Source organism: Haliaeetus albicilla, chromosome 5 (genome assembly GCF_947461875.1).
Source record: "Haliaeetus albicilla chromosome 5, bHalAlb1.1, whole genome shotgun sequence".
Lineage (NCBI taxonomy): Eukaryota > Metazoa > Chordata > Aves > Accipitriformes > Accipitridae > Haliaeetus > Haliaeetus albicilla.
In genome coordinates, this window is record NC_091487.1 from 49,530,322 (window position 1) to 49,543,727 (window position 13,406).

The window sequence follows — 13,406 nt, forward strand, 5'->3', positions numbered from 1 at the left end:
GCTGAGGGAACTGGGGTTGTTTAGCCTGAAGAAAAGGAGGCTGAGGGGAGACCTTATTGCTCTCTACAACTGCCTGAAAGGAGGTTGTAGTGAGGTGGGTGTCAGTCTCTTCTGTCAGGTGGCTGGAGATAGGACAAGAGGAAATGGCCTCAAGTTGTGGCATGGGAGGTTTAGATTGGATATTAGGAAAAATTTCTTCACCGAAAGGGTTGTCAAGCATTGGAACAGGCTGCCCAGGGAAGTGGTGGAGTCACCATCCCTGGAGGTATTCAAAAGACGTGTAGATGTGGTGCTTAGGGACATGGCTTAGCGGTGGACTTGGCAGTGTTAGGTTTATGGTTGGACTTGATGATCTTAAGGGTCTTTTCCAACCTAAATGATTCCATGATTCTAAAACCCATCATACAAGAGGGTACAAAGCCCATACAAGATGGCCTCATCCCAAACTGTGATAGGAACTGTTGGCAGACGTTGGGATGTTAGAGTACCCCAGAAAAGTTCAGAGATGGCCTTTAATTCCTTGAATTACCTTCCATCAGCAGAGCACTGTAAAGCAGTCGTGTAAGCTGAAGAGAAAGCAAGGGCAGAAGGCAGTCCTCAGGCTGAGCATCCACAGATGCGCCAGACCTTCGCCAAAGGGACACGTAACATGAAGCCGACAGAAGAAATCTAACCACAGGCACAAATAAAACAAGAAATTCTTCAGGGCATCTTAATAAACTCCCAGGCTGAACAGAGATAAGGGCAGACAGACCCAGTGGCGTTTTCCCAGCAGCAGAGAGAGTGGCGGGGGAAAGTCCCCCCATGGCCTCAGGGATCCCTCGCAGGCCCCTGCTTGGCTGACGGTGCAAAGTCAGGCACTCTCCAAAGAGGACAGCACAGGATCGTTTCCAGATGAGGTTTCGTGTTCTTACCCCTCCCTCCCCTTCATCTCCCCTGCCTTTGCCTCTGGACCTGTCACAGTCTATTTGGTAAAGATGAACTGCATTGCTTCTGTTTAAGGGGATGCTCGGATCCCATAATGTGATTTAAGGGCTTTCAGACAACAGCCTTACTCCTGGGGCTGCCGTGCAGGCTCAGCTACCATCCTCAGTCCCTGGGAAGAGGGCTGAAGCCCAAAGCCCTCATCTTGACCCTATCGAGCAATCCAAGATCCCCTCTCACATGGACCTAGCCTCAGTGACCTGAAAAATAAAAATCCTAGGAGTGGTTAATTCCTTAAAGGCTCTTTTGCTTCAGAAGTAGGACAGCCACCATCAAAAGTCCACTCAGCACAGCTCAGCCGGACAGGAGATGAACCAGCGACTACAGGTGATTGTAGAAGCTCAGATCAGGCTCTGCTTCCACCGAAATCAGTGCCTGTTTCTTCAAAAGAACGTGAAACCGTCAGGTATGCCTGTGCCGGCAAGTTCTGTGTCACTGAGAAATACCGGATAACCCCTGTAGCCGCTGGTGCTACCCAGCACACCCCGCAGCAGCATTAACCTCTGCACAGGGGTTATAAGCCTCATTACCTGGCAGCTTAATGGAGGCCCCCCCCGACACAGCCGTATTGATTTCAGCTCTCACGTTAGCTGGGATCTCGCCACGCACGTGGTGTACTAACACCCCCAGGAAAAAAAACGAGGGTGAAGGCAATTTCTGCCTCGATGCCATTAGTAGGCAGCAATGCTATTAGCTCTCCAGCTCCCTGCCTCCCTCCTTCGCCCCAGCCGGGGCCTCGTCCGCCTGGGATTTTGCATTCGGTCCTCCGTCTCGGTGTCACATCACGCCTTCCCCTTGCAGCCCAAAGCACGAGCTCAAAGCCCACCTTGCTGTGCACAGTAAGTGCTTCTCTACGCTGCACCTAGCCTATGCTGGAAACACAGCTCCTCCGCTTACTTTATCAGATTAATACAAAAAAAATGCTATCAGCATAGCGGCAGGCTCTTAATAATGATTAATAGCTGCAACTTAGGTGTGATTAACAAAGGGAAGGGTTAATGTCAGCGTTTGTGTGACTGAGGCTGTCAGTGGGGATTAGGGGAAACAACCATCACATCTCCAAGTTCTTGTTTGCTTCCACTTCCTTTCAAACAGAACATATTTTGGACAGTATTAATTTGGCTCATTCATTTTTTATGGTTTTCGTTTGTCTTTTGCAGATCATGGCTTTTTTTTCTTTCTCTGGTCATCTTCACCATGGGAAATTAGCTCCTAAAGTCTTACCCACTCTTTGACGGCAGTCTTTAATGGCCTCGGATCTCACGTGGCATTTCAATCACCTGGCGACCGCCAGGCTGCCAGAGCACTGGGGTGCTCACCCCCTGCACCCCCTTCCCCAAAGCAGAGATAAGAGCGCAGCTATTTTAAAAGCAGGAGGTGAGATGAAAGCGTCTGCTTCAGATCAGACGCTGCTGCCATTCCATAATTAACTTCACCTAAATTTTCAAAGGAAGAAAAAAAACCCCATCCAAAAATCATTTCAAACCACTCGCTCCCCCCCACGTTAGTCATCTCGTTTTTGATACCGATATCAAGAAAAGAAAGTGGGGACTTTTTTCCAAATAATATTACCAAGCTACCCTTCAAAGCACTATCTTGAGCTCATTTTTCAAATGCCAGCATAAAAGGCAGCCAGGTCGTTCTCTTCTCTCTGTAGTTCCTTGTATCACTTTGGGCTACCTATACACTCAGGGTCAAAATGACATTTCTCCCTCCTACTTCCTCCCCTTCCTTTCCCAATTGCATAAAGCAAAAAAAGTTAGTGCCAGCCATCTGACAAAGAGTTCCTACAGCCCCTGTAGGAACCTGTGCCCCTACCCTCCACACACTGCAGCTGTAGTTTGCATCTTTAAACCGGCACTATTTATGGCACGCCACTTCCAATACACCCACGTACAGTCCGCGTATTTGTTAACCTGTTGAAACCTACAGAAACACCTACTCTAGGTTAAGTTCCAGCCTGGAAACTTATTCTAGAGCAGAATCCTCCTTCACACAAAGAGCTATACAAAATAACTGTTTTGATAAGTCCGCAAACATAAATAAGGCAAATGAGTACCTAGAGGCTAGAAGAAAATATGGAATTCAAGTATTTATTTGTCTGCTTTTCAATCACTGCCCAAGTTTTTGCAAAAAGGAAGAGAACTTAAAACAATTACCTGCAGGTCCAGACTTACCTCCTCTTTTTTTTTTTTTTCTCTTAAATCTGCAAAAATATTCTGTTAAATTGAATGGATTTAAAAGATTCCAAACGGATGGATAAGACATCACTACCCAGTGGTCAGGAGGCTGGATCTTGGAAGACGCAGGTTCTCTTATTCCTGAAACTCATCATGATGTCTCTCCCTGTCTCAGGCGTCCCCACTTAAAAAACAGCGCAAATCTTCCTCCCATCCCTACAACTGATAAAAAGGAAGAGAGAGAGCAACAAGAGCGATTAGTTGCTTGAGAAACATGGCTTCAACAAAGCAGCCAGAGGATTTCTATCTAGCCTCCTGAAGGAAGGTGATAATCTGTCTAGAATGATTGTCACATATTTCAGGCATCAGACACCAGACAGGCCAACTCACAACCATAACGGCCATTGCTTTCAACTGGGAGTGCTGCATCAGCACCAGCTCCACCCGGGCTCACGGCACAGGAATTTCTAACTCTGACCTGCAGCCAGCTCCCAGAGACTGGCTTTGCTAATGAAGACCTGCTGCGTCTCTCAGGGTTGTTGTTGTTTGGTTTTTTTCCCCCCCCTGTAGAAGCTCAGGTATGATTTTATCATACGTAATCCATGCCTTAACGAGCGTATCTAACACGACACCTTGAAAGTGGGTGTTTAAGCCAGCTCCATTATTTCTGAAGCAGAGCACTCTCCAAATCCACTTTGGATAATTCATTGGTTCTGCTAACTCCTCTGCTCTGCACAGACTGCCAAGGGAGAACAATAAATACAGCAACAGATGCATGGAGAATTTTGCTCTTGACTTTGCATCATATTTGAGTAAAGAGAAACTAGCAAAAGAGCAGCCAAGTATGAACCATGTTTCCTTAGTCTGCAAATGCACTTATTGTGCAGCATTTAAATATTTCTTATTCAGGTATAACAGCTGGAACACTTAAGAAACCTCCAAAGGGGTTATATCTGTATCAATCAGCCAACCTTACTGTCCGCCCCTTACCCTGCGCCTCTACAAGCTAGTGCTACTTTGGATGCAGTGTTGGGCAAAGAACATTTTCTAAGATAACTGTCACAAACAAATTAGAGAAAAAAAATCTACTCTGTCAAATAAAACATCATATTTCTTCATCGCCGTGCTGCAACATGACTTGGATTTGTCAGGGAAATAGCAGATATTCCAAATAAATGCAATAGACCATCCATTCATTCAAGCAAATTGACGCTGCCAGGGCTCTCCTCTAGAAGTGAGCTGGTTTGGGTCAAGCTGAGCTATTACTCCTATTGTTCTTACACAGATGAAGGCTCTTGTACTTTTGTGCTGAGAAATGACCATGGTTTAAATTTGAAGGAATTACAGGCTGTGCTGTCAAGTAATGAGATATGAAATTTTTTACCTCAGGGTAGCTGGTAGGAATTAACCTTAGATGAGAGCTACTAAATTAAAAAAAAAAAAAAAAATTAAAAAAAATAATTCAAACTCCCTGAAACCCCTTACCTGTACAGTGGCTGTTGGGAAGCATATAGAAAGTGATGGTCCCAAATCAGTTCTCCGTGAAAAGGGGTTTTCTGCATGGTATCCAGCACCAAAGCAACTGCACCACTGAACCACTTCGTGTCCATTCCCACAGAAATGCTAAGGGCCAGATCAGCTGCAAAACTGCTCTACCTTCTCATCTGCAGTGGTGCCCTCAGTAAGGCTGTAAGGAATACTGTTGGGATTTTGGGAAGCAGAGAATCACATTTTGGTTTATCTATTCACAGTATGTTTGGCAGATAAACAGAAAAGTTAATTCCCTAGAGAGATCAATCCAGTCCTTTTTTTAAAGTGCTTTATGCAATATGCCTACCCTCAACTTTGCTTGGAAAAGCAAAGAAGAGCTGTGAATTTCCACATGAAGATGCCTTTACTTCAGTTAGTAACAGCACATCATTTTGGACTACAGCTCCCCAAAAAAGTGAAAAGCTGCTTAGTTCTCTCACCAATAGATAACTGAGGCTGAACGATTAGGAGACTGCAAATCAGCAAGAAAAGATGCTGCACTTGGAAACCACTGCTGAAATAAATGGCGTATTTAATTTTTAAGGTGTAAAAATTAAGATCTTTAAACAAATCGAAGCAGAGAGAATAAAAATGATTAATCAGGGAGCTTAGCTGGAGAGTATGCTATTTATTTTCACAAGCAGCTGTCTTCTGAATCAACATTTCTCAAGCATAGCTCTTGCTGGGACATGACTGAATGTCGTGGTTTAACCCCAGCCAGCAACTAAGCACCACGCAGCCCCTCACTCACTCCCCCCCATCCAGTGGGATGGGGGAGAAAATCAGGAAAAAGAAGTAAAACCCGTGGGCTGAGATAAGAACGGTTTAATGGAACAGAAAAGAAGAAACTAATAATGATAATGATAACACTAATAAGATGACAACAGTAGTAATAAAAGGATTGGAATGTACAAATGATGCGCAGGGCAATTGCTCACCACCCGCCGACCGACACCCAACCAGTCCCCGAGCGGTGAATCCCTGCCCCCCACTTCCCAGTTCCTAAACTAGATGGGACGTCGCATGGTATGGAATACACCGTTGGCCAGTTTGGGTCAGGTGCCCTGGCTGTGTCCTGTGCCAAATTCTTGTGCCCTGGCTGGGCATGAGAAGCTGAAAAATCCTTGACTATAGTCTAAACACTACTGAGCAACAACTGATGTTTTCAGTGTTATCAACATTCTTCACATACTGAACTCAAAACACAGCACTGTACCAGCTACCAGGAAGACAGTTAACTCTATCCCAGCTGAAACCAGGACACTGAAGGAGCCAGCTCCGAGAACCCAGCGGTCCCTCTCCTGTGGAGAGCCCCTTGTAGCAGCCTCAACAGCTCCCTCTCCCTTGCTCCGCTGGTGTGAATTCTGGATCCACAGCTATTTATTTTGGGGCAGTTTGCCAGTGCCAAAGATAGAGTACCATCTGAGAATTTCTGTGAGGGTATGTGTCTTAATTACCAGGGTAACGATAAAACTGACATGCCTTTGTAAGAGTAGCAAGTGGACATGAGTCATGGAAGTGAAATATGTCAACCTCTATATACTTACATAGATTGAGATATTTAGATGTAATATTTGAACCTGGTCTCCTTCGTCTCTGAAAATAACTTCGTAACGTAAGGGTACTTCTTAGCGCTAGTCCTTTGAGTGACAGGACGGTCTCTAATGAAGTACCTTGACAAGAAGAGTGGACACGGTCCAGACGTCAAGTGGGTCTGGATGGTTCCCGTGATAGCGGTGGTGCCGGCACCAGGCATCTGCTGGGGAAAGAGCCCCGACATGCGACTTCAGCCAGACACACAGCCTCCACAGAGCACCTCACCTTGAATCTGGCTCACGCGTCTGGCACGCGGATCACGGACCTGGAGGTCAACTGGGACGTGCTGGGAGCGTAAGTGGTGGGAAGGTGGCAGGTGGAAAGGGGGAGGTAGAAGCTAACGCTGAACGCCCCTTAGCTCTGCTCGTAAATCTGTGTGCAGCCACTGGCACAGAGCACCAATCTCTGCTGGAGCCTCTAGAGCCTTGCTACAAAGCAGACAACAACAAAACACGACGCTTCAGATGCCTCGTCTTTGATAGTACAAACACAATGGTAAAATGAGAACAAGAAATTATGAAATGAAGCAATTTTCATTTGTATAAATATGGAGACATATGTAGCAACATATTTTTATACACACATGTACATGAGTGTTTCCAGTTATTACTTCTTTTTAAAAATATGTTTAAAACCCACAAAGATTTAACAAAACTTAACATTGAATGCAAAAGAAGGTGGAAGGAGCCTCGTGTAGGAGGCTATAAACTAAAACAACCGAGACTTCATGAGACAGGGGACATCCTCACTCGTGAACAGTATTAAAACACCAACTTTATTCAGGAATACAGAATACATTTTTGAAGATTTCCAGTTTACAAAAGTTTAAGACAAGGCTGGGTTTCAAAATACAACCTCCTTTAAAGCTTTTATGTAACACCTCCACTTCAAGTTGACAAACCCCCTCAAATCAGGAAAAAAAAAAAAAAAAAGGACAAATGAAGGCCACAGTCCTGTACTAGGATACACTCAGGCAGAACCCAGCACAGTATTGAAATTCTTTCTGCAGTCCATATTTTAGTCCACGGTGCAATATAGCCTTGTGTTAATAAAAAATATTTCAGATCTCGTATGAACTGCAAGAAGGGCACTTGTTTTACCATTTTAGTTCCAGACATTATATGCAAAGTAGCTTCCGATGAGCAACAGTTAAAAACAGTACTTGCCATCTGATCACCATGTTAAAAACACAGCACTAAATTCTTCCTTCATTTATACAATTTTAAATATTCATTAAAAATTAAATTCAGAATCAGTGTCCCTCTATCCTTTTCATCGTTAATAGTTTTTCTTATCTACTAAAACCATTTGTCTTTCCTAAGATGTTTAAAAAGTAAAGCGCACAAGATTAACAAGCTGCAGCATTAATTAAAATGAGAGTCATCATCTCTTTCCTCCACCCAGCTTCTAAATCTATCACAAGGGCCCTATTAGCTGTATCAAAGTGAAGTGGTGTAAATAAAACTGATTTGACTTAAAAGGAGAGGAAGAATGAATGCAGAGTTATTTAAAAATCGCAATGCAGTCAGTGTTGTCATGTATGTCGCTGTAGACAAGAGCCAAGAAAATTATTCACAAGCTCTCTTTTAAAAGCATTACTGCCAGTTTTCCATTCACACAATACCAGAGAGGTAAACTGTAATTTGCCTTACAAGGAACTTCAGATTATTATCAAGCAGATTCACTAATTTTAAATACACAGCACTCTGACTTCAGCAGAGGTTACAGACACTCAAAACTCCTGAAATTTATTTGTTTATTTTTAAATAACCCAAATCTTACTGCCAACAGGCTAATCCACATTCCTTCATTTACCTCAAGTAGTCATTTCTTCAAATTGTTTTGTTGAAATCAAATACATTAATACCTGCACTGAGGAGAACTACTCATTACAGTGGTCACCATTCAATACAGATGTGGAATCAGAATTTGGCTCTGGAAGAAAACTGTAATTGGTTTTACTTTTGTAAGAGTAAGTCTTTGAAATAACATCTATTTGTTTAAATATTAAGTATAAAGCTAAGCTCCTGGAAGACTGACCTCAAACTAAAAGGTTAAGAGCAATTGCAAACAATAGAATGATCAATTCCAATTTTACTGGCACTGAAAATAAGTCCTACCACATGGTATTTCATGAACATTTAACTTCAGTCTTAGAAGCTGCAGGATTTTCAATGAAATATTTAATTTCATCAGCACAGTCGTTGCTACCATGCTTTCCCAAAGATTCCACTGAATAATGCAGTATAACGCTGTATTAACACTACTAGAAGTGACACGTTATAAACAATTTCTGTGTGATACTAACAGCAATTTCCAAAGAAACCAGCTAGCAAATCTGTTCTACAAACCAGAAAACTGGAGTAAGATGAACACACACCCCCCTTCCTTAAACGTTTCTGCATGTCTTTTTGGAACAAGATACTGAACTTCTGCACTCCTCAGAGTTCAGTGGTCCCCATAAGTAACAACAAAGAGGAAGACAAGACTTGTTTCTCTTTTTGGATCTCTAGACAATGATATGTAACAACACCTAGAAATGTAGTTAACAGCCTCCCAAACCAACATTAAATCAGAAAGGCACAATCTCCTTTTGTAACTCCTGTTCCCCAAAACTAAAAGATTCCTATACAAAGATAAATACACCCTTAGCTGGAAGGGAAAATGTCACACCATTTAGAATGTTTTTTTCCTTCTTTTTTTTTGTAAAGTCCAAATGGATTATCTTAATGCAAAAGTTACACGAATATATACAACCTGAAAGAGTATCTTTTTTTTTAATATATATATATATGTACATATATGACAGTGACTGACAGAGAAGGCAAAAGAAGCAGGCTGTGTTTTCTCTTTTCTTTCTTCTGAGCAATGCAAGGCAATGTTTTTCAGATGCCATAGTCAAACAATATTTGGTTTGCCTGCACCCTGGTGTCTTAGAATACAGGTGGTGAAACGCAGTCCCCCGTGGAGGCTTGCGTGAGGGATACGTGCCATGTAAGTTACACCAGACACAATGATTTAGTTTCACTAATGCAGCCTTAGGCAAACTTAAAATTAAAAAGATGTCTAATTCTAATGAAACTACTACAAACTCCTCAACAGTATGTTTTATAGTCCAATACAATGTTTTAAAAACTGCAACAGAAAAACATTATAGCTAATTCTGATACAGCATTACATAGCTCTCTTACAGAGGCCGAGCAGAACCTTAACGAAAGGCAAGAGGGACAGCACGGCCCAGAGCTCACAGGAGACACTCCTGCACCCACCTTTACTATTAACTCGGCTATGTACCTGAGTTTAACCTACCTGTAAAATAGAGAATAACTGTCTGCTATGTGACAATGACAACAGTCTACCTATCAAGTCAGACGGAGTCATTAATTAGTCAAGTCCTGCTTTGTGAAGGACAGCATAATTACAGTGCTTGAGCTCGCAGCAAGGATGAGATCTGACCCAATCTTTTATGCTGCTTTACAGGGACCTAGGAGCATCTTCACCAATGCACTTTAAGACAGGCTGCCTAGGCCTGTAATGAAAGGCTGCCATTAATCTGCTTCCAAAGTCAGCCAAGCCCAACAGCATTAGAATTCTCCAGTGCTCCCCGCCGCGTCATCTCAGTCCTGGAATGACCTGTGCTTGTAAATTCATCTGGCCCCTGCCTCTTACATACCACGGCAGTAGACTCCAGAGCTGGAAATGAAAAAAAAAAAAAAAAAAAAAAAAAAAAAAAAAAAAAAGACCAAAAAAAAAATACAGGTGTATGTGTGGGAACTGAGACTGAACTTGAGTCATTCCCCTACCTACAATCAAGCTCAAAAATTCTTGGGTTCTGAGCATATAACCCTTGGGCGAAAGAAGTTACCTTAGAAAGATGGGGAAGAAGAAAGCAGAAGGTGTGGGCAGTCAGCTTCCTTCATTTCCATTAAACAGCAAAGTCTGTTTAAGGACACTGTTCATTATGTAGAAGGAGAGGAAAATGTGTCTGATAGACAAATATAAATAATTTTTCAAGGCCAATTTCCCTCTGGACAAGAGGAAGACACTGCATTGCTTTCTGTATACTGAGCACAAGCACAGCACTGCAGTGGCATTTAAATTCACAGCTTACCTTCCCTCTTGCCACTCTGAATACCTTTACCTCTGAGATGCTTTCACACAGGTGATTCAACACTGTGCACTGAAACACACTTCACAGGAGACCATTCCAAGAGTTAGGACAAACCAGACAGAAATAATTCTGGTTTTCTGCAGAAGCTAAGATTTCAACCAAACGAACACAAATAATGGCAAACTCCATAAAAAACAGTGAGAGTATCGTAAGTGAAACTGATATTTTAGAGTTCTACTGGTGCAGTAGAACTAAACCTATGCAATACACTACTTGCATACATACACACAGTATTAAACACGTGTATCCACGCATGTACGTATACATGCTGTAGACAGGGCCAACAAGCCCAACACCTTTCACTACACGACCTGCTTCCAGTTATAAAACTAGTCATTCATACTAAAGCTTTCTGTGATTGGTGTTTGCCTCAGGCTGGTTTTGGTGTTCAAGATTTAGCTGAAACAGTTTGTTTTTTTTTTTGTTGGGGGCTTTTTGTTTTGTTGTGTCTTTTATTTAAGAAGGAACACATGGAGTGATGTTGTTTTGCCACACGTGAAAAGAAGTCTTGTGCTGTTTTGTTGAGAAGCTTCAGTGCCTCTATACTCAGCCTTGAAGTTTGACGGATAAGCCAACCTTTGTTGTGTTCCTGAGAAAACCCATGCAAATTTGGCCTAGAGATTAGCATCTGGGAAAAAACCCTCATTTGCTCAGTTAGAGTTGTTGCATCCTCACAAGCTTAAACTTTAAAAATTACATTCACAGTGAGAATGTTCCAGGCCATGAGGAGAAGGGTCAAGTAGGACATTTTCTGCAATTTGAGCACTGCCAGTGAGCTAGCATTGGGCACCAGACCTCCAAGCAGAAAGACTACATCTGATGGGCTTCAGTGACCACCAGCTGGCACCAGGCAGTAAGAAGAAAGAGCTCACACGTCGACAGGACAGGAGGCAGTCCAAAACCAAAAGTACTTCTGGCACAGTTTTTGTGTGCAACATCTGTATATATTATACATGCACATATATACATTCATATACAGTAAATAGTCCAAGAAATACGTCACGTCAGTTCTCTGACACAGCACTGATGTTGCTCTTACTAGTCTGAACGGGAACTTGCTCGCAGCAATATTGCGGAAAGCTGATGTGACTCTAGGTTTAGCTCTCACATCTCTGTCTTTGATGAGCCCAAAATGCTGAATTCAAATATTAACTGAGTGTGGATTCAGATCAAGTCATCATTCAGGCACATGTCCCCCTGAAAACTATTAGCCACAGCAGATTAACCCACACGGACTCAAAAAAGTAAATGCCTTCCTGCCCATCCCATATACCGGAGCGGTTACACTTCTCTTTCAGCGATGTGGTTGACCAGAGAATCGCTTTGATCTGCTGTCCTCTCAAGAAGAGTTCTGTGGCCATCCATGCTGTCATGGATGTCTCTTGTCCAACTGTCGGCTGTGCCCAGAGGGCTTCCTGCCATCGGGGTGTCTGTGCTCACCAGGCTTCCCGTCCGAGATCGGTAAGGAGGAAGATCTGGCTGATTAGGGGATTCAGAACAATAAGGTGGTGGAGGAAGGTCAAACCAAGGTGGTCTGCTGTAAGATACACAACATAGTAAGAGGTTACTGAAAACAGTGGTATGGAAGAAAGTACATAGTTTTCCAATAATGAAAAAAAACAAACAGTATTTCTTAGCTTTTCCATGATGACATCTATCAGGAGATCTCAAACAGACCTGCTTACATTATTCAGGTCATTCCAAAACATCCACGCCACCACTGGGCACCAAGGTTTCTGGTCAAGATGCAACATAGCTAATTACATCCTGCTTAATACTCTACACTCCGATTTTCATGGGTGTGCACTTCCAACAAATCTCAGCTTATCCTCAAAGACGGCTGCAAGAGGTAAGAATTTTTCCTGTGTAACATTTACACAACCTGAGAAAGCCCTTTAAAAGAAATAAGGTATGTAGTGGATTTACACCTATGGATAATGCTGTGAGCACAAGAAAGCTCTGAGGAAACCTCCCATTAAGTGACAGAGATAAATGGCTTACAGTCTACAAATAAATAACGAACTGAATTCTCCACATGACAAATCACTTCTGCTGTCATGGTATCACATGCAGAGCAACTGCTAAGCAGGCACAGACGAGATGAGTACTGGATTCAGGAAAACTGTTTTTTGGTTCTGATAGTAAACAATTAAAGGGACTGAAGGGTTTAGCAGATTTATAACAGGTCCTGGGAGCAATTAGCTCTGAAATTGCTGATGGTTTGTATCAGCTCAGGTGAGAAGTGATTACAATCTGGACAGCTGCTTATTTAGTTGTCCTTACTAATGAAAAGATAATCATTATTATGAATGTCAACATTAAGACAAGGGAGCTGCTGCCAAATGCAGCAGAGAATAGGAATGTAAATGATTATACTATCATTCTTAGATCCCAGAGTTCATACTAAAAAATACCGACAGGGTGACAGTGAACAATCTGGATCATTAGAGTTCATACCGTGCCCTTTTTACGTACAGAGAATGTCAGTCTAGGAGTTTTGTTTGGAAAGACTTTACAGACAGAGGTTAAAACAAAGGTTAATTGTCTACAAATAAAACCAGTGTCATAACTACAAAAACGTCATAACCCAAACCACACCCAGCCACAAAACTTCAAAGCGCTTTCAGCTATTTAAAATAAGAACTGCGCTTTCCGTTTCAGAGTCCTGTTCTTTTCTTCTATTGCTAAAGGGAAAGTAGTGCAGAGCAGAGGGACCATAAAATTTCTTTATGCAAGAATTGAAGACGTCTCATCTCTATATACACATCACACATGACCAGGGTAATTTTTTTAAAAATAGTGTGACCTAGCTGTTTTTTGGCAAAACTCCAAACGTAATTTTCATGTTTTGATTCCAGAGTGGCACAGGATATCACTACTAGACAAGAGATACATTTCTTTGCCTTCTCCTGCCATCCTCAAAGTCTCTACTACCAACCACAGGT

The 13,406-nt window shown here is 42.4% G+C and overlaps 1 protein-coding gene across 2 annotated transcripts in view; it reads right to left on the reverse strand.

Annotated features, from left to right (window-relative positions):
* Nucleotides 1-7,044: 7,044 nt before the first annotated feature.
* The window catches only part of LDLRAD3 (low density lipoprotein receptor class A domain containing 3), a 123,740-nt gene continuing 117,378 nt past the window's right edge, over nucleotides 7,045-13,406 (reverse strand). For both annotated transcript variants that reach the window (XM_069784698.1, XM_069784697.1), the window contains exon 6: nucleotides 7,045-11,998. In XM_069784698.1, coding sequence (XP_069640799.1) covers nucleotides 11,743-11,998 — 256 coding nt within the window. In that variant the 3' untranslated portion in view covers nucleotides 7,045-11,742. The remainder of the gene's footprint in view (nucleotides 11,999-13,406) is intronic.